Genomic DNA, 21,370 nt, shown 5'->3' on the forward strand with positions numbered 1-21,370 from the left:
GAGACTGGGAGACTGTAAAAAAAGTTTGAGCAAATAAGGGAGATCTTTGGGAATAAGGGAGATTTGGCAACACTACAAGAGACATATGTGTGTGGCAGACAATTAGAGCTAGCTCCCAGTAGTGCACTATTGCTCATATGAGACTACCTAGTAGGGTTGCACCAATACCGATACTAGCATCGGTATCGAAACCAAGTATTTGCATGAGTACTTGTACTCGTGCAAATTCACCTATACTTAAACCGATACCTAATAATAGAATTCTCATATTGTACTGTCCTTTTATCTTTGTTAAACATGGACAGCGCTGCGGAATCTGTTGGCGCTTTATAAATAAAGAATAATAATAATACCTCCACTTCCTACCCATACGCCATCTTGTGGCATTTTTCAAACTGCATTTTCCCATTTCATTTTAAGCTGGAGTGGAGACTCAACTAAAAAATGTTCACTTCTGTTCTGCGAATACAAATTGCTGTTATTTGTATTATTGTACGTCAGAGCAGTGCTCCCAAAGCTGCTACTATACAGCTGGAAGCCTACCTGGGAGAGATCACTGTACCTCATTCAGACAAACCCCTGAAGTACTGGGCAGTTAATTAAAGGGACAGTCTACACCCGTTTTAACCTTCGCTTATCATTTTTATTTACTGCTGATAGTTGTAGTTCACCCGCTCTACGCTTCATATGTTGATTCCCAAACCGACATCTACAAAATAAAAAGTTTCTTACCAAGCGTTATAAATGGCCGCAAAACTCCGCCCATTCACTTCTCCTTTCAAATTTTTCTCCCCTTCTCTATCAAACGCATACTCATGCACGGTCAGTCACCTACGTCACACGCGTGTAAATACGCATGCGCGAATATATAGAAGTGACGTGTATTCAACAGCCCGTCTGTCCTGCACGTTTAAGAATCCCCATATTGATTTTTAGTTCCACCGCTACACGCGTCCTTGATTTTTAGTTCCGGTTTTTAAGTTCCGACATGAGTGCGCATGCACGAATAGACGAAAGCGCGATCATGTTTTTCCATCTGGGATCTAGTTTGTATTGGACAGTTTCAACAGAGAGGCTTGATGAGGTAATAGTAGGAGGAGCGTGGCGGCCATTTCTAACGGAGATCAAGTGAGTTTAGTATATCAATATCTCCGTTGGTGAATCACTATTGTGACTGAAGTAGGGTGAGTTAGAACTATCAGCACTAGATAGAAAGGATAAGCAACGGTTATTACGGGTGTAGACTTTCCCTTTAACTGAGATTTAATGGCCCAAAAATATCTTTCTGACCCATGCAGTAGTGTGAAAAGTGAAAGACTGTTCATCTTAGCATCAAACGTCCTTACTGATAGCAGAAACAGACTTACGGTATAGCTGAACATGCAGAGATGCTTCTGTCCCTAATAAGAACTTGCCACTAACTTTTTAAAAATTATTCTAATTGCTAGATTGCCTGTTATTCTGCTAGTTCTCATATTGCACTATTATGCTCAAAACATACTGTACTCTGAGGAACATCCTTAGCCAGGGCTGGACTGGGAATAAAAAGCAGCCCTGAAAAAATATGAAGACCAGCTCTATTTTCTGTTGAATCAGTAGAATGCAAATGCCCCATTTTTCTCAAAGGGGATTACTTGGATACTCCTTCCGCAATATTTTTTTCAGAATTAAATTATATTACTTTGTATTAAGTACAAATGTCAGATTGATGTTATATAGGCACCCTACAACCCAATTGCATCCAGTAATCACCCCTTTAAATTGTCGCTTTCCTGCCCCAACTGCTGCAGCTGTTATTTATTGTTGTTATTATTAATATATTTTATTGTAATATTTTATTTATAAACATGTTCTGTGAACTTTGTGGCAACAAGCACATAAAACTGTTTTATTATTTCAAAATTATTTTTTGAGATACAGTTCCTAATTATAAAGAAGCTATCTTAAATCATTAGTCTGTATTGTGCTTGGAATAAACTGTCATATGACATAGAAAAAAGTATTAGTAATTGGTATCTGTGAGTATTTGAATAAAGTATTGGTACTTGTACTCAGTCTTAAAAAAAATAGTATCAGTGCAACCCTACTACCTAGGTATGTTTTTGAACAAAGATTTCCAAAAGTAAAAAGTAAATTTGATAATAAAAGTATGTAGAAGTCTTAAAATTGCATGCTGTGTCTGAATCATGAAGAAAAATTCTGATATGCATATCCCTTTAATACAAAAGATAGAGCTTGATCTAGTTGATTCCAATACCATTTTGAGCAAGGGAAACGTTGTATTTACAGCATTTCACCCTTCTCTGCTTGAGAGTTAAATAATTACCATTGCCTCAGCTCACAAAAATGAGATGAGCTTCAGTTTTTGGGGCTGTATATGAGTAGTTAGCTGGAAAAGCACCAGATTGTGTCTTAGCTGTGTGTGTCCTTCCTCACAAGAGCATCTTGATGGGACAGAAAGATATAAACACGTGTGCTTTCAACAAGATATTAACTGCTGGTGTGTGGAAGAGATGTTTATGGCTAGATGGTCAGATGTGATAGCATAAGCTCTGGTTTTTGTTTCATCTTTTTTTTTTTATAAACTGAGGTTGGATTTTAATAATGTAAACACAGTTTTATAGGCACAAAGTAAAGACACACAGTGTGCAGATTCCTTGCTATGTGTTCTTCATAAGCAATAAGATCAGTACAATGGAAGCTTCAGTCTAGTATATAAGAAGGGACATCTAGAGAATTTTCAAGTGCATTCAGTTATGTTTCTCAGGGAACCCTCTTTGCATTTGATACCACTTATAAGGTATTGTTATGTAGATTCTTAGGTTGCACAACAGTATATCACCCAACATTTTCTAAACCCATTCCATGAGTGGACGGTTACGTTTGAGTAATAGAGATGCAGGCGTTCATGCGTTGGGTATTGATGGTTGGAGTCAAGCTATGGGCATGGAGCCATGATGGCTGGGGTTGAGCTGTGAGCATTCAGTGCGTGGAGCTATGATGGCTGGGGTTGAACTGTGGGTGTTCAGTGTGTGTAACGCTGATGGCTGGGGTTGAACTGTGGGTGTTCAGTGTGTGTAGCCATGATGGCTGGGGTTTAACTGCAAGCATTCAGTGGGTGTAGCGATAATGACTGGGGTTGAACTGTGGGTGTTCAGTGTGTGTAGCGCTGATGGCTGCGGTTGAACTGCGATAGTTCAGTGTGTGTACCCATGATGGCTGGGGTTAAACTGTGGGTGTTCAGTGTGTGTGCCATGATGGCTGGGATTGAACTATGGGTGTTCAGTGTGTGTAGCCATGATGGCTGGGGTTTAACTGTAGGCATTCAGTATGTCAAGCCATGATGGCTGGGGTTGAACTTTGGGTGATCAGTGGGTGTAGCCATGATGGCTGGGGTTGAACTGTGGGCAATCAGTGGGTTTAGCCATGATGGCTGGGGTTTAACTGTAGGCATTCAGTATGTCAAGCCATGATGGCTGGGGTTGAACTTTGGGTGATCAGTGGGTGTAGCCATGATGGCTGGGGTTGAACTGTGGGCAATCAGTGGGTTTAGCCATGATGGCTGGGGTTTAACTGTAGGCATTCAGTATGTCAAGCCATGATGGCTGGGGTTGAACTTTGGGTGATCAGTGGGTGTAGCCATGATGGCTGGGTTTGAACTGTGGGCAATCAGTGGGTTTAGCCATGATGGCTGGGGTTTAACTGTAGGCATTCAGTATGTCAAGCCATGATGGCTGGGGTTGAACTTTGGGTGATCAGTGGGTGTAGCCATGATGGCTGGGGTTGAACTGTGGGCAATCAGTGGGTTTAGCCATGATGGCTGGGGTTTAACTGTAGGCATTCAGTATGTTAAGCCATGATGGCTGGGGTTGAACTGTTATATACAAGCCAAGCAAGAGTGTTACAATGAATGCCCTAACACATTCAATCATTTTCTTTTTTGCACTCTCCATTTAGAAGGATAGGATAGCATATGCCTCTATCTGCTTGAGAGGGCTGAGATAAAGCAGACACTGGGAGATAAAGCGTTATTATTAAGAATTTGACACATTTAGAATACTGTAACATTTTAAAAGGAACATGGAATTCATGATATTTGAAATGTCACTAATACTTGGTAGCTGCCACAATGCTTAAGCCTCTGAACTTTTGTGTGTCCCAAGTGTGGTGGCCCTAGTCATAATAACACATCTGTTACACTGCTGGGGCTTTGTTGCTATAGAACCTAGACACTCAATTGTTTTTACAAAATGGAAAGCTGCACATTTTTACAAATCCAGAGCAGTCCAAGGATATACCACTAAACATTTTTGATGTGCATGATGACTGGTTGCCATATGCACATTGCTGACTGTGTGAGAAAGATGAACCGCTGTCTTCATAAAGGGAGATAGCCAGTCTTATCTAATCTCTTGTCAGTGAACCCCACACAACAGCCAGGGATTGTAGGTAGCATATAGGATGCTGGAAGGGCAAGAGGTTGCCCAAACCCTTTTGGTCTAAATTTGGCAAACTGAGGCTTCTTGTAGCTGGTTATTTTGATCATTTAATCTCATAATGATGTGCCTGAAAGGACATGTAAGTCAATACTTTTTTTTATTATAAAGAACAGAGTCTCTGCTTTTTTTTTTTTTATTAATTTTTTGCTTGTGGTATACATACAATGCAAATAAAATAGAAACAGTAATAAAAGAAACAATATGAAATAAAAACAAAATACATTGCATATTGTCCCATTCATACACAATAGAAACTTACCTAGCTTAACATTATAAATTCAAACATAAATGATAAGCTTTACAATTGTATACTACCAAGCAATATGTAAATTTCCTTGAGGTCATCTTGCACCTTAACTGAATGACTCTATATTTATATCATTTATCTTTTAAAACAGGCAAATGTTAATGTTTTCTATAGGGAAAGGAAAAAAAAAAAAAAAAAGAAAAGAGGAGAGAGAAAAGAGATTGGTCAAATGTTCTAACTTTCTTTCTGTCGGCCCAGGGAATCAGCTATAGCACCATGATGAGGGGAATGTTTCTTTTAGAGCTAATTTGTTTATGGAATTGTAATGTAAGCATACATTGATTGAATGGTTTTCAGCCATTTGGTAAAAAAAAATTCACAAATTGGAGTATTGTGATATTATACTGCTCAAATATAAATTGTGAATGTATCATTTTAGTAAATATGAATAGGGTAGGAGCATTTCTGATTTCCATTCTTTTAAAATTAAGTTACGGCCTATCATAATAGCAGTGTTGATTAAATTACGATCTTTCATATTTGGATCTGTACATAGAAGAAATATATGTTTTGACCCAAAGGAAACTTTATAATCCAATATTTTGTTTAACCAATATTGGATTGTATTCCAAAATTGGAAACATTTTGGGCAGTGCCACAAACAGTGCATAATATCTGTCTGAAAGGCATTACATCTGGAACCTGTTGTATTATCCTCGTTTTTCCATTTACCTAGTCTTTGAGGTGTGATGTAAACCTTGTTTATTAGTTTAATATGAGATTCTTTCCATGTATTAGAAATATGGGCCTCTCTGACCCATTTAATGCTGGATTTTATGATTGTTGGGTTAAGGTCGGGAAAGTATTTTAGCCAATTAGAGTGAATCAATTCTAAAAAAAATTGGTCCTGTTTACTTAAAAGAATTTTATAGAGTAGAGAGATGGAAGGAATGGAACCCCTGTCTGTATAGGTTAATATAATCGCCAAGTTTACCAAAATGGGCTGCCATTTGTAGGAGATCAATATTTCCTTTAGTGAAATGTCTAAATTGCAAATATGCTTAGAAACACCTTCTAGGAATGTTGCATTCTGCAGAGATAACGTAGAAGATTTTTATTCTATTAGTGCTGTCTAATAATTGAGCTAAATAAACCAACCCTTTTTTGTGCCCAGGTTTCAAATACTTGGGAGTTTAATCCTGGTATGAAATTGGGATTACCTATAATTGGAAGATAGGAAGACATATGATAGTTTATATCAAGAGTGAGACATACTTTCTGCCATGCAATAATAGTATTACGTAGAGTAATCATACTTTGGATGTTAGATGGAATTTGTGCTTTATGGCAATGGAGACTAACATTAAGCAGAAATGAAGAGATTAGTGCCTCTAAATCAGAGTAGGTTAAGTAATTTTCCTTAGTGAGCCAATCAAGTCAATTTAAAGGGACATTGAACACTTTAAGATAGCAATATAAAATGATCAATCGTATAGTAAAAAAAACCCTCTAAAATATACTTTCACTATTTATTTTGTACCCTTTTTCTGTATTTCCATGCTGAAATTGTGAGAATTTCAGTTCCTGTTAGGAATGAAGGTGCAGAACACTGTTGAATTCCACACAGCAATTGGCTGCACACTCTAGTGACCTATTTATAACTGTCCCTAATTGGCCACAGCACAGAAAGTAACCTAAGTTACAACATGACAGCTCCCATTGTTTTATAAACATTAAAACTTTACACTTAATTTGTCACTATTTAAACAACTAATGAAACTTTAAAAAAAATGCATCATATTCACAGACTACTCCTTTCTTTGAATGCATCATGTGGTTAATTTATTTAATGTTTAATGTCCCTTTAAACTTGTATAAGTCATACAATTTTACAAATGTTGTTTTTTTTGCAATCAATTTTTCTTTATTTCTCTTGGTATCCTTTATTCTTACAAATATTATTGTATTATTGTATTTTTATGAAATAAATGTATTACTTTACACAGAAAATATTGTAAAAAATATTGATCTGTTGTGTTGTGTGTTTTTTGATAACTAAATAATGCACATACTTTTCCTTAACTCATTTTTCTCACATGGTTCGAACATGTGAGTATGCTGGTAATTCTGCTGAACTGTGTTACCCTTGGGATGTTCCAGCCCTGCGAGGATGTGGAGTGCAAATCGGAGAGGTGTACCATCCTAGAGGTAAGACCTCCTGATTTTTTTTTATAAATACATGACTATATAAATTGGCAACCATATGTGCAACCATATTATTGTCCCATTTGATCATTATACAAATAACATGACAGTGTAGTAAGTAGCTGCAGTTAGTGGCCTTCTAATTACCAAAAAACAATGGCAAAGCTATGTATGTCTGCTATTTCTGAACAAAGAGGATCCCAGAGAAGCTTGTACAACCATTTGTTTTATGATGCACAAGTTGTGTATAAATAATTTCAGTGGGGAAAAAGTTAGCATTTTATTTTATATTATTGCATTTGCTGGCTAAGTGGTGGCTTGAAATATATCAAAATAGGCCTAGATAATTACCTTGTTTTCTTCTAATTTAAAAATATATATATCGTTTTTCTCGGTAAATAAAAAAAACAATGGCTCTATTTCTGTTTAAAAGGAGTGATAGCAAAAATGTTAAAAATTCTCCAGTAATTTGGGCAAATTTACTCTGAAATTCCTGGTAGTGAAGAGGTTAATTCTATTTAACCCTTTGGTGACATTGTAAGACCTGGCACCCTAGAAATAAAAAAAATATTATTCTGGTTGATTATATCTTTTTAAGAGAATCTGATTTTACCTGCAACTAAATTATGAATTTGCTATCTCATGAATGAAACTTTCCGTTATGGAGAATTCTGGCGCATGTGGTTGTCATGGTTTTAGAGTGTATCTCATTATTATTAAAACATTTCCGAAGAATGTTCCACTCTCTGCCTAATTTCTCATGGGAGCTCACTTTATATTTCAATCCCAACCCAAAATAGAATATAGTTTTGTGTATTACCAACAACAATTATTGCTGTGCAACAAATATGTCATTCATCAATTACTGCAATTACATCACATATGAATCTTGGGTAGATTGTATTCCAGTAAAATAATTTCCCCCTTTTTTTGGTTAAAAATAAATAAATAAATAAATAAATAAATAAAAATAAATCTGTTTTTGTTATGTGGTTATGTTGAAAGTATAATATATATACTGATACATTTATTTTGTATACTGATCTTTTGCAATGCAGTGTGCAATTTCTAATTCATAAATAAAACGTATCTATTTATGTCCCTTTTAAAGTTACTAACCTAACATTGATAACTTTTATGAGTGTTGTTTTTTTTTACATGAGAGTACAGTGGCAAGAAAAAGTATTTGAACCCTTTGAAATTAGTTGGTTTTCTGCATGAATTTGTCATAACATTTCATCTAATTATAGTCACAAGTACAGAGAAACAGTGTTCTAAAGCTAACAACACACAATTATAATCTTTCATGTCTTTATTGAACACATCACATTAAAGGGATACTACACCCAAAATGTTTCTTTCATGATTCAGATAGAGCATGCAATTTTAAGCAACTTTCTATTTTACTCCTATTATCAATTTTTCTTTGTTCTCTTGCTATCTTTATTTGAAAAAGAAGGCATCTAAGCTAAGGAGCCAGACATTTTTTTGGTTTAGGACCCTGGACAGCATTTATCCACCAATCAGCAAGGACATCCCAAGTTGTGAACCAAAAATGGGCCGGCTTCTAAACTTATATTCTTGTTTTTCAAATAAAGATAGCAAAAGAATGAAGACAATTGATAATAGGAGTAAATTAGAAAGTTGCTTAAAATCTATCTGAATCACGAAAAACTAAATTTGGGTTCAGTGTCCCTTTAAACACTCTCAGTGCTGTGGAAAAAATAAGTGAACACTTGGATTTAATAGCTAGTTGATCCTCCGTTGGCAGCAATAAACTCAACCAAGCATTACCGGTAGCTGAGGATTAGACCTAGACAACGTTCAGGAGGAATTTTTGACCACTTTTCCTTACAGAACTGTTTCTGCTCAGCCATATTCTGAGTATGTCTGGTGTGAATAGCTCTCTTGAGGTCATTCCACAGCAGCTTAATGGGGTTAAGGTCTGGGCTCTGACTAGGCCACTCAAAATGCGGATTTTCTTTTTTTTTAAGCCATTCTGTAGTGGATTTTCTTTGATGTTTAGGATCATTGTCCTGCTGCATCACCAAACTTCAACTGAGCTTCAGCTGGCGCACAGCCACCCTGATACTATCCTGTAGGATATCTTGATAAACTTGGGATTTAATTTTTCCCTCAATGATGGCAAGTGGTCCTGGCCCCGAATCAGCAAAGCAGCCACAAATCATGAGGCTTTCTCCACTGTACTTAACCATTGAGATGATGTTTTCATGTTGGTATGTGATGCCCTTTTTACACCATACATAATGCTGCGTGTTCTTCCCAAACAACCTAACCTTAATTTTATCAGTCCACAAAACATTTTCCCATTGGAATTATGGAGTGTCAAGGTGGTCTTTGGCGAACTTCAGGCATGCAACAATCTTTTTTTTTTTTTTTTTAAAGCAGCGGTTTTCTTTGTGGTCTCCTGGCATGGACACCATGCTTGTCTAATGTTTTCCATATAGTAGACCCATGAACAGAGATGATAACCAGTTCCAATTTCTTCAAACGTTTAGCTTTCACTCTAGAGTTCTTTTAACCTCATTGAGAATTGTGTGGTGTGCCCTTTGAGTCATCTTGGCTGGACGACCACTACTAGGGAGAGTAGCTACAGTACTACATAATCTCCATTTATAGCCACAAAGTTATCTCAAAGAGCTTAAATAACAGATAGTTATATCTATCATAGCTTTTTCTTCTCTCCTCTAAACTATACATATTTAGATCATAGAGTCTTTCCTTGTATATTTTATATTTTAGACCATGTACCATTTTAGTTGCCCGCCTTTCCTTTGGACAGTTTCTAGTTTATTTATATGCTTCTGGAGATATGGTCTCCAGAACTGTACACAATATTCCAGATGATGCCTAAGTAGTGATCTGTAAAATGTCATAAGAACCTTGCTATTTCTGCTACTGATACCTCTCTCAATTACAACCAAGTATTCTATTGACTTTACAGCTGTACTGCTGCATTGTGTATCAAATTTTAAGGCATCTGAAATAATAATTCCAAGTCCTGTTCCTCTTTAGTTACACTCCGTAATGTACCATTGAGACTTGGCCTTTGGGTTTCTGGATCCTATATGCATGATTTTGCTCTTGGTAATATTAAATTTTAGATCCCATTTATTTGCCCAGTCCTCCAGTTTTTTAGTATCACTGCTCATTTGAACCACCCCTTCTGGAACATCAACTCTGTTACAAATGTTTGCATCATCAGCAAACAAGCACACTTTCAACAGTTGATAATGCGCATATGTTTTTTTAATGTGTAATTAAATTTTGAGCCAATAAGCTTTCTGCTTTGTTCTTAAATAGCAGAGGTGAACACAGCACTACAGGCTATGATTACGGCTTGTCTGCCAAAACGCGTAAGCCAAGTGCTGCGCTCACTCTGCATGCTGTAAAGTCTTCCATATATTTTAATCAAGTGAATAAAAGTTTCAAGTTTTAAATCATCTGACGTGGATCGCAATTCTTTTGTGATGTCCTAAAACTGTTTAAAACCTACTTAGAAGCTCTCAGTTTTGCTCTGTTGAAAATGTAGCCGGAAAGCCCACTGCAAGTGGGAAATAAGACACTCCCCCCTTTTTTGCATATGAAAAGACCCTTTACACAAACAGGAGCAAGCTGGAGTAGATAGCTGACGGTATTCACATAAAACTTTGGGGCTTGGTTAGGAGTCTGAAAATCAGAGCAATGTAATTTAAAAATAAGGAAAACTATACATTTAAAAAAAACAAAAAAACTTTATGGGCTATATAAATATATAATCTACAAAACATTTATGCAAAGAAAAAATGAGTGTATAATGTCCCTTTAAGCCAGAATTCTACCCACTTAACAATTTTAGCATCAACTCCAAGGCAATACACATTTTGTGAATTCGTTTGTTGTGCGGGATTGTGCCAAATGCTTTGCTAAATAAATAAGTCTTCTTCATCAGTATGTAAATGTGAAGACATGAATAAAACATAACTACAATATATTACCAGTTGCTAAATCAATACAGATCTCAATACCAATAGATACCTATCAGTAAATGACATTAAAAAGTTATATTAATAAAAAATAAACTCCACTCTATTGCAACAGACACACAAACAACACTCACTAATAAGGATATGTTACATGTTGGTCATATTGTCATTGTATTTAAAATAACAAATAAACATGATCGGAAATTGAAATCAACCCCTTAGTTATAGGGAAGTGATAGTAAAATAATAAAATGCATTTTCGTTTTGCACTTTGATATCCCTTTTGCACTATAGTTCTGAAGTGGTGTTGGGTCAGAGAACAAAAAAAAACTTAATTATCTTAAAGCACGTTATTGAAATATTACATATAAAATATTAAAAAAATATTAATAATAATTATTAAAAATGATTATAGCTACAGTAAAACATTCTAAATAATCCATATTATATATATATATATATATTTTTTTTTTTTTACTGTATCTATAATATTTTTTAGGACTGTACTGTGCATACCACTGTGTACTGTATATAGGACTGTACCGTGCATACCACTGTGTACTGTATATAGGACTGTACCGTGCATACCACTGTGTACTGTATATAGGACTGTACAGTGCATACCAATGTGTACTGTGTATAGGACTGTACCGTGCATATTATTGTGTACTGTGTATAGGAGTGTGCAGTGCATACCACTGTGTACTGTGTATAGAAGTGTACAGTGCATACCACTGTGTACTGTATATAGTACTGTACTGTGCATACAACTCTGTACTGTGCATAGGAGTGTTCATTGCATACCACTGTGTATAGACGTGTACAGTGCATACCTCTGTGTACTGTGTATAGAAGTGTACAGTGCATACCACTGTGTACTGTATATAGTACTGTACAGTGCATACAACTCTGTACTGTGCACATGAGTGTTCATTGCATACCACTGTGTACTGTATATAGAAGTGTACAGTGCATACCACTGTGTACTGTATATAGTACTGTACAGTGCATACAACTCTGTACTGTGCATAGGAGTGTTCATTGCATACCACTGTATATAGAAATGTACAGTGCATACCACTGTGTACTGTGTATAGAAGTGTACAGTGCATACCACTGTGTACTGTATATAGTACTGTACAGTGCATACAACTCTGTACTGTGCATATGAGTGTTCATTGCATACCACTGTGTACTGTATATAGGACTGTACAGTGCATACCAATGTGTACTGTGTATAGGACTGTACCGTGCATATTATTGTGTACTGTGTATAGGAGTGTGCAGTGCATACCACTGTTTACTGTGTATAGAAGTGTACAGTGCATACCACTGTGTACTGTATATAGTACTGTACAGTGCATACAACTCTGTACTGTGCATAGGAGTGTTCATTGCATACCACTGTGTATAGACGTGTACAGTGCATACCACTGTGTATCTGTACTGTGCATAGGAGTGTTCATGGCATACCACTGTATATAGAAATGTACAGTGCATACCACTGTGTACTGTGTATAGAAGTGTACAGTGCATACCACTGTGTACTGTATATAGTACTGTACAGTGCATACAACTCTGTACTGTGCATAGGAGTGTTCATTGCATACCACTGTATATAGAAGTGTACAGTGCATACCACTCTGTACTGTGTATAGGAGTGTGCTGTGCATACCACTGTGTGACTGTATATAGTACTGTACAGTTCATACAACTCTGTACTGTGCATAGGAGTGTTCATTGCATACCACTGTGTATAGACGTATACAGTGCATACCACTGTGTACTGTGTATAGAAGTGTACAGTGCATACCACTGTGTACTGTGTATAGAAGTGTACAGTGCATACCACTGTGTACTGTGTATAGAAGTGTACAGTGCATACCACTGTGTACTGTATATAGAAGTGTACAGTGCATACCACTGTGTACTGTATATAGTACTGTACAGTGCATACAACTCTGTATTGTGCATAGGAGTGTTCATTGCATACCACTGTGTATAGACGTGTACAGTGCATACCACTGTGTACTGTGTATAGAAGTGTACAGTGCATACCACTGTGTACTGTATATAGTACTGTACAGTGCATATAACTCTGTACTGTGCATAGGAGTGTTCATTGCATACCACTGTGTACTGTGTATAGAAGTGTACAGTGCATACCACTATGTACTGTGTATAGAAGTGTACAGTGCATACCACTGTGTACTGTATATAGTACTGTACAGTGCATACAACTCTGTACTGTGCATAGGAGTGTTCATTGCATACCACTGTATATAGAAGTATACAGTGCATACCACTCTGTACTGTATATAGGAGTGTACAGTGCATACCACTGTGTACTGTATATAGGAGTGTACAGTGCATACCACTGTGTACTGTATATAGGACTGTACAGTGTATACCACTCTGTACTGTATATAGGAGTGTACAGTGCATACAACTGTGTACTATGCATAGGAGTGTTCATTGCATACCACTGTGTATAGAAGTGTACAGTGCATACTACTGTGTACTGTGTATAGGAGTGTACAGTGCATACCACTATGTACTGAATATAGGAGTGTACAGTGCATACAACTTTGTACTGTGTATAGGAGTGCACAGTGCATACTATTACATTAGATCAAATGTAATTTGTCTCTGGTGAACACCATAATTGGACTAATATAGACTTCCTAGAAAGACTAAAAGAAAGAAAAAAAACCCAGTGGAGTTGAAATAAGTGAGCAAATTTGTATTTAAATACAGAGCTTATAAATCAGTCATTAAGTTCATTCAAAGGGGCAGGAAGTTCAGTTTCCCTGCTACTAGTGTATATTTACTGCTCGATGGGTCAGATCCAAGGCCAATTATGTTGTCTTGGGATGTGTGAGCGCCTTTCAGATTGTTAACACGTTCTGTCTCCTATTTTTTTTTTGTTGGCTGCTGTCAAGCCCTGGCCGGGACTAAATATATTTTGTCTGAAAATACACACAAGCCGTGTAGGACAAAGGGAGTTTAGATTTTCTGGCAGCAACACTGCAGTTCAAATCATTTCTAAAGCATGTTTATTGGCAATGGCTTTCATAAAGATTGAAGTTCACGCATGCAGCAATATTCATGACAGACATCATACCTAAATACTGTTATCACAAAACATATGGCTATTACTTGTCCTTAGCTACGCTGCCAGCGCTTATGGTGCTACAATATATCAGCCGCTTTGGCTTGTACAGCATTGTTGTAAAAAAAAAACGAAAAAAAAAAAAAAACCCTCAATATTTTCTACAGATAATGCCAAATCTCTTTCATTGTCCTCACTAAACACAAAAAGTAAACATTTTCTTTCATTTTCTGCATGTGATAAAGAAGCAATGAAATGTCTTAAAGGGACATGAAACCCACAATTTTTGTGTCATGATCCAGGTAGAGCATACAATTTTAAACAACTTTTCAATTTACTTCTATTAGCTAATCTGCTTCCTTCACTTGGTATCCTTTGTTGAAAAGCATATCTATATAGGCTCAGGAGCTTGGATCTAGCTGCTGATTGATGGCTAAACTTGTATGCTCATTTTCATTGGCTTACAAATGTGTTCAGCAAGTTCCCAGGAGTGCATTTCTGCTTCTTCAGTAAACGATAACAAGAGAATGAAGCAAAATTGTTGACAGAAGTAAATTGGAAAGTTGTTTAAAAATGTATAACCTATCTGATTCAGGAAAAAAATGTTATGGGTTTTATGTCCCTTTAATATATATTTTTTTATGGACAAGTAAAGTTGTAGTAATGTTTGATGAAGCTAATTGGAACTGCATGTTTGTGCGCAAGAAATATCAGCTAAGAGGAGCTAGTCTCGCCACAACTGTATATAGTTTTTTTTTTAAAAGCAACATTTATCAAGCACAGTAATACCCATTAAAGGGACACTGAACACAAATTTTATCTTTCATGATTCAGACAGAGAATGCAATTTTAAGCAACTTTCTAATTTACTCCTAATATCAATTTGTCTTCATTCTCTTTCTATCTTTATTTGAAAAGCAAGAATGTAAGTTTAGAAACCGGCCCATTTTTGATTCACAAACTGAGTTGTCCTTGCTGATTGGTGGATAAATGATGTCCAGGGTGCTGAACCAAAAATTGGCTGGCTCCTTAGCTTAGATGCCTTTTCAAATATAGATAGCAAGAGAACAAAGAAAAAATGATAATAGGAGTAAATTAGAAAGTTGCTCTCTCTGAATCATGAAAGAAAAATTTGGGGTTTAGTATCCCTTTAAACTAAATTAAAGGGATAGTAAACACCAAAAATGTTATTGTTTAAAAAGATAGATTATCCCTTTATTTACCATTCCCCAGTTTTGCATAACCAACACTGTTATAGAAATATACTTTTTACCTCTGTAATTACCTTGTATCTAAGCTTCTGCTGACTGCCTCCTTATCTCAGATCTTTTGACAGACTTGCATTTCATCTATATGAAACACATGAACTAACGCCCTCTAGCTGTGAAAAGCTGTCAAATGTATTCAGGGTAGAGGCGGCCTTCAAGGGCTTAGAAATTAGCATATGAGCCTACCTAGGTTTAGCTTTCAACTAAGAATAACAAGAGAACAAAGCAAATTTGATGATAAAAGTAAATTAGAAAGTTGTTTAAAATGACATGCTCTATCGGAATCATTAAAGTTTAATTTGGACTTTACTATCCCTTTAAAATATTCATACTCTTTAAATCTATCATTCTATCTATCTATCTCTCTCTCTCTCTCTCTCTATCTCTCTCTCTGTCCATCTACATATCCACCTATCCATCCATCTATCTCTATATAATTGCCTCTATCTATCTTTCTATCCAACTCTCTATCCATCTATTCATCCCTCTATTTTTATGTAATAGTATCTATCTATCTATCTATCTATCTATGTATCTATCTATAATCTATCGATCTATCTATCTGTCTGTTTATCTCTCTCTCTCTCTGTCCATCTACTTATCCACCTATCCACCCATCTATCTCTATATAATTGCCTCTATCTATTTTTCTATCCAACTATTCATCCATCTATTCATCCCTCTATTTCTATATAATTGTATCTATCTATCTATCTATCTATCTATCTATCTATCTATCTATCTATCTATCTATCTATCTAATATATTTGATTCTCATGTAAAATCCGACCATGTTTAATAGAAATGTTATCTAACCAAACTTTGTTGTAAATGGATTTGAAAAGAGCTGAAAATATGATGCCTTAGTGCACATTCCTTCTTAAATAATGCAAAAAATAATAAAAAAAACACCCAAATAATTTGATAAAGATATAATCACCATGCCCAAATATGATTGCCCATCTTAAAGCACATGCCAGGCACAACCTCATTTACAAGATCTCTTTAGCAGGAGGTACTGCAATATAATATAAACTCTATAAGGCAAGTACCCACCATGGTTGTACCAGTAACAAAGGGAGAGGAGGGAAGCTTCTTTTTGCACGTTCTAGTCTCGTAAAATGTGACAGCGTCTTCTTTCTACCACTTTATAAAACCTCCTGTCTCCTCCCCTTAACCCTTCATTTTTGTGAGTCCACAATCGGGGTCAAAAACCCCACTCTTGAAGCTTTTCTTTTTTTAATCTGTTGAGTAAGGATGCTCAAATTTATTTTTTTGCCTATGTATTATGACCTTCAGAGACTTTTCTGTATTCTTCAATGGCAAAATTAAATTGTAAACTCCAGAGGTCAGTATTCAGTGTGCACAATATTGTAATATTCGGTATATGTTGATGTGTAAATTAAATACAAGTAAAGTTTTTTTTTTTTTTTTAAAGCATTTTAGGTTAACCTTCTAATACAAAGTTTTACTAAAAAATCTTTAAGAAATTATTTTACTAAATTATAGCAGTATTAATAGTCATTCCTATCCAAGCACATATCAGTAGTTAATATAAAATAACATCTCTCTTGTCTTGCAGGCATTTGATGGATTCATCTTTGCTTTCTTTGCCGTGGAAATGATTATTAAGATGGTGGCACTTGGGATATTTGGGCAGAAATGTTACCTTGGCGACACATGGAACCGCCTGGATTTTTTCATTGTCATGGCTGGGTAAGTGTCAAAATATATTAAGCCTCTTAACTAATGGGGGAATTCCTCTGCATGTTATATTGATTTTCTAGGTCTCTGAGACCTTTATAACAATAAGAAATGTGTTGGAACTGTTTGTTGAAAAAAATAATTTGTATAACTCCTAAAAATTTCATTGAATGAGTAAAAATTGCACATCTGTCTATTTGTTATAAAATTATGTATACAAATATATGCTCATTAGCATAGCTGGATTATTATTTTTCCAAGAGAGGTTGCAACTCTATGTCCAGCTGCTCATAAACTTAATATTTGTATTGTTATGGAATTTTTATTTGAAAGGCTAATGTCCACAATGTGTAACAGCTTTCTCTGGTAGTCAAGTGGTTAAAGGGATATGAAACCCAAATTTTTTCTTTCATGATTTAGAAAGAGCATACAATTATAAACAACTTTCTAATTTACTTCTATTATCTATTTTGCTTCATTCTCTTGATATTATTTGCTGAAAAGCATATCTAGATATGCTTAGTAGCTGCTTATTGGTAGCTGCACATAGATGCCTCCTGTGATTGGTTCACCGTGTGCATCGCTATTTCTTCATTAAAGTATATCTAAAGAATGAAGCAAATTAGGTAATAGAAGTAAATTGGAATGTTGTTTAAAATTATATTCTCTATCTTAATCATGAAAGAAAATGTTTGGGTATAGTGTCCCTTTAAATGTGTACCAAATACTCAAAATGTTAATACACAATGTTAGACACCTTTATCTTAGTTTATATCTTCTTTTTAAAAAATGATAAAAATGATTTAAAGGGACATGAAACCAATTTTTTTTCTTTCATGATTCAGAAAGAGAATACAATTTTAAACAACTTTCCAATTTACTTCTATTAGCTAACTTTCTTCCGCCTAGATTACGAGTCTTGCGTTAGCCTTAAAAAGCAGCGTTGAGAGGTCCCAACGCTGCTTTTTAACGCCCGCTGGTATTACGAGTCTGGCAGTTAGAGGTGTACCGCTCACTTTTTTTCCGCGACTCAAGCATACCGCAAATCCACTTACATCAATTGCGTATCCTATCTTTTTAATGGGATTTGCCTAATGCCGGTATTACGAGTCTTGGAAAAAGTGAGCGGTACAGCCTCTTCTGTCAAGACTCCTACCGCATGTAAAAGTCAGTAGTTAAGAGTTTTATGGGCTAACGCCGTAACATAAAACTATTAACTAAAGTGATAAAAAGTACACTAACACCCATAAACGACCTATTAACCCCTAAAACAAGCCCCCCCCCACATCGCAAACATTTAAATACATTTTTAACCCCTAATCTGCTGACCGGACATCGCCGCCACTTCAATAAATATATTAACCCTTAAACCGCTGCACTCCCACCTTGCAAACATTAGTTAAATTTTATTAACCCCTAATCTGCCGTCCCTAACATCGCCGACACCTACCTACATTTATTAACCCCTAATCTTCCGCCCCAACATTGCCACAACTATATTAAATTTATTAGCCCCAAAATCTAAGTCTAACCCTAACTCTAACACCCCCCTAACTTAAATATAATTTAAATAAATAGAAATAAAATTACTACAATTAAATAAATTATTCCTATTTAAAACTAAATACTTACCTATAAAATAAACCCTAAAATAGCTACAATATAACTAATAGTTACATTGTAGCCATTTTAGGATTTATTTTTATTGTACAGGCAAGTTTGTATTTATTTTAACTAGGTACAATAGTTATTAAATAGTTATTAACTATTTAACAACTTCCTAGTTAAAATAATTACAAATTTACCTGTAAAATAAACCCTAACCTAAGTTACAATTACACCTAACACTACACTATTAATTACACAAATTACAATTAATCACACAACTACAATTAATTACAATTACATTAAATAAACTAAAGTACAAAAAAAACAACTAAATTACAGAAAATAATAAAATAATTAAAAAAAATTTAAACTAATTACACCTAATCTAAATCCCCCTAATAAAATAAAAAAGCCCCCCAAAATAATAAAAATCCCTACCCTATACTAAATTACAAATTGCCCTTAAAAGGGCCTTTTGCGGGGCATTGCCCCAAAGTAATCAGCTCTATTACCTGTAAAAAAAAGACAATACCTCCCCAACATTACAACCCCCCACCCACACACCCAACCCTACTCTAAAACCCACCCAATCCCCCCTTAATAAAACCTAACACTACCCCCTTGAAGATCACCCTACCTTGAGCCGTCTTCACCCAACCGGGCAGAAGTGGTCCTCCAGACGGCCAGAAGTCTTCATCCGATCCGGGCATAAGCGGACCTCCAGACGGGCAGAAGTCTTCATCCAGGTGGCATCTTCTATCTTCATCCAACTGGAGCGGAGCGGGTCCATCTTCAAGCCATCCGACGCGGAGCATCCTCTTCCATCCGACGACTAACACTAAATGACGGTACCTTTAAGTGACGTCATCCAAGATGGCGTCCCTTCAATTCCGATTGGCTGATTGAATTCTATCAGCCAATCGGAATTAAAGTAGAAAAAATCCTATTGGCTGATGCAATCAGCCAATAGGATTGAAGTTAAATCCTATTGACTGATCCAATCAGCCAATATTATTGAGCTCGCATTCTATTGGCTGATTGGAATAGCCAATAGAATGCAAGCTCAATCCTATTGGCTGATTGGATCAGCCAATAGGATTTTTTCTACCTTAATTCCGATTGGCTGTCAGAATTCTATCAGCCAATTGGAATTGAAGGGACGCCATCTTGGATGACGTCACTTAAAGGTACCGTCATTTAGTGTTAGTCATCGGATGGAAGAGGATGCTCCGCGTCGGATGGCTTGAAGATGGACCCGCTCCGCTCCGGATGGATGAAGATAGAAGATGCCACCTGGATGAAGACTTCTGCCCGTCTGGAGGTCCTCTTCTGCCCGGATCGGATGAAGACTTTGGACCGTCTGGAGGACCACTTCTGCCCGTTTGGGTGAAGACGTCTCAAGGTAGGGTGATCTTCAAGGGGGTAGTGTTAGGTTTTATTAAGGGGGGATTGGGTGGGTTTTAGAGTAGGGTTGGGTGTGTGGGTGGTGGGTTGTAATGTTGGGGGGGGTATTGTCTTTTTTTTACAGGTAATAGAGCTGATTACTTTTGGGAAATACCCCGCAAAAGGCCCTTTTAAGGGCTATTTGTAATTTAGTGTAGGGTAGGGCTTTTTATTATTTTAGGGGGCTTTTTTATTTTCTTAGGTGGATTAGATTAGGTGTAATTAGTTTAAAAAAATTGTAATTATTTTATTATTTTCTGTAATTTAGTGTTTGTTTTTTCGTACTTTAGTTTATTTTATTTTATTGTAATTAATTGTAGTTAGTTTAGTTAATTAATTTAATTATAGTGTAGTGTTAGGTGTAATTGTAACTTAGGTTAGGGTTTATTTTACAGGTAAATTTGTAATTATTTTAACTAGGAAGTTATTAAATAGTTAATAACTATTTAATAACTATTGTACCTAGTTAAAATAAATACAAACTTGCCTGTAAAATAAAAATAAATCCTAAAATGGCTACAATGTAACTATTAGTTATATTGTAGCTATTTTAGGGTTTATTTTATAGGTAAGTATTTAGTTTTAAATAGGAATAATTTATTTAATTGTAGTAATTTTATTTCTATTTATTTAAATTATATTTAAGTTAGGGGGTGTTAGGGTTAGGCTTAGATTTAGGGGTTAATAACTTTATTATAGTGGCGGCGACGTTGGCGGCGGCAGATTAGAGGTTAATAAGTGTAGTTAGGTGGCGGCAACATTGGGGGCGGCAGAGTAGGGGTTAATAAATATAATGTAGGTGTCGGCGATGTTGGGGGTAGCAGATTAAGGGTTCATAGGGATAATGTAGGTGGCGGCGGTGTCCGTAGCGGCAGATTAGGGGTTAATAATATAATGTAGGTGTCGGCGATGTCGGGGGCGGCAGATTAGGGGTTAATAAGTGTAAGATTAGGGGTGTTTAGACTCGGGGTTCATGTTAAGGTGTTAGGTGTAGACATAAATGTATTTTCCCCATAGGAATCAATGGGGCTGCGTTAGGAGCTGAACGCTGCTTTTTTGCAGGTGTTAGGTTTTTTTTCAGCTGAATCTGCACCATTGATTCCTATGGGGAAATCGTGCACGAGCACGTTTAGCCAGCTTACCGCTACCGTAAGCAGCGCTGGTATTGAGGTGAGATGTGGAGCTAAATTCTGCTCTACGCTCACCTTTTTGCGGCTAACGCCGGGTTTATAAAAAAACGTAATACCAGCGTTACTTTAGGTGAGCGGTGAGGGAAAACTGTGCGTTAGTCACGCACA

The 21,370-nt window shown here is 36.1% G+C and overlaps 1 protein-coding gene across 1 annotated transcript in view; it reads left to right on the top strand.

The window, feature by feature from the left end:
* Positions 1-6,847: 6,847 nt before the first annotated feature.
* The window catches only part of CACNA1H (calcium voltage-gated channel subunit alpha1 H), a 498,677-nt gene continuing 484,154 nt past the window's right edge, over positions 6,848-21,370 (top strand). Inside the window, exons 1-2 of the mRNA XM_053694739.1 lie at positions 6,848-6,954; positions 16,900-17,033. Of these exons, the coding sequence (XP_053550714.1) occupies positions 6,862-6,954; positions 16,900-17,033 (227 nt within the window). The 5' untranslated portion in view covers positions 6,848-6,861. The remainder of the gene's footprint in view (positions 6,955-16,899; positions 17,034-21,370) is intronic.

The sequence above is a fragment of the Bombina bombina genome, chromosome 11 (genome assembly GCF_027579735.1).
Source record: "Bombina bombina isolate aBomBom1 chromosome 11, aBomBom1.pri, whole genome shotgun sequence".
Lineage (NCBI taxonomy): Eukaryota > Metazoa > Chordata > Amphibia > Anura > Bombinatoridae > Bombina > Bombina bombina.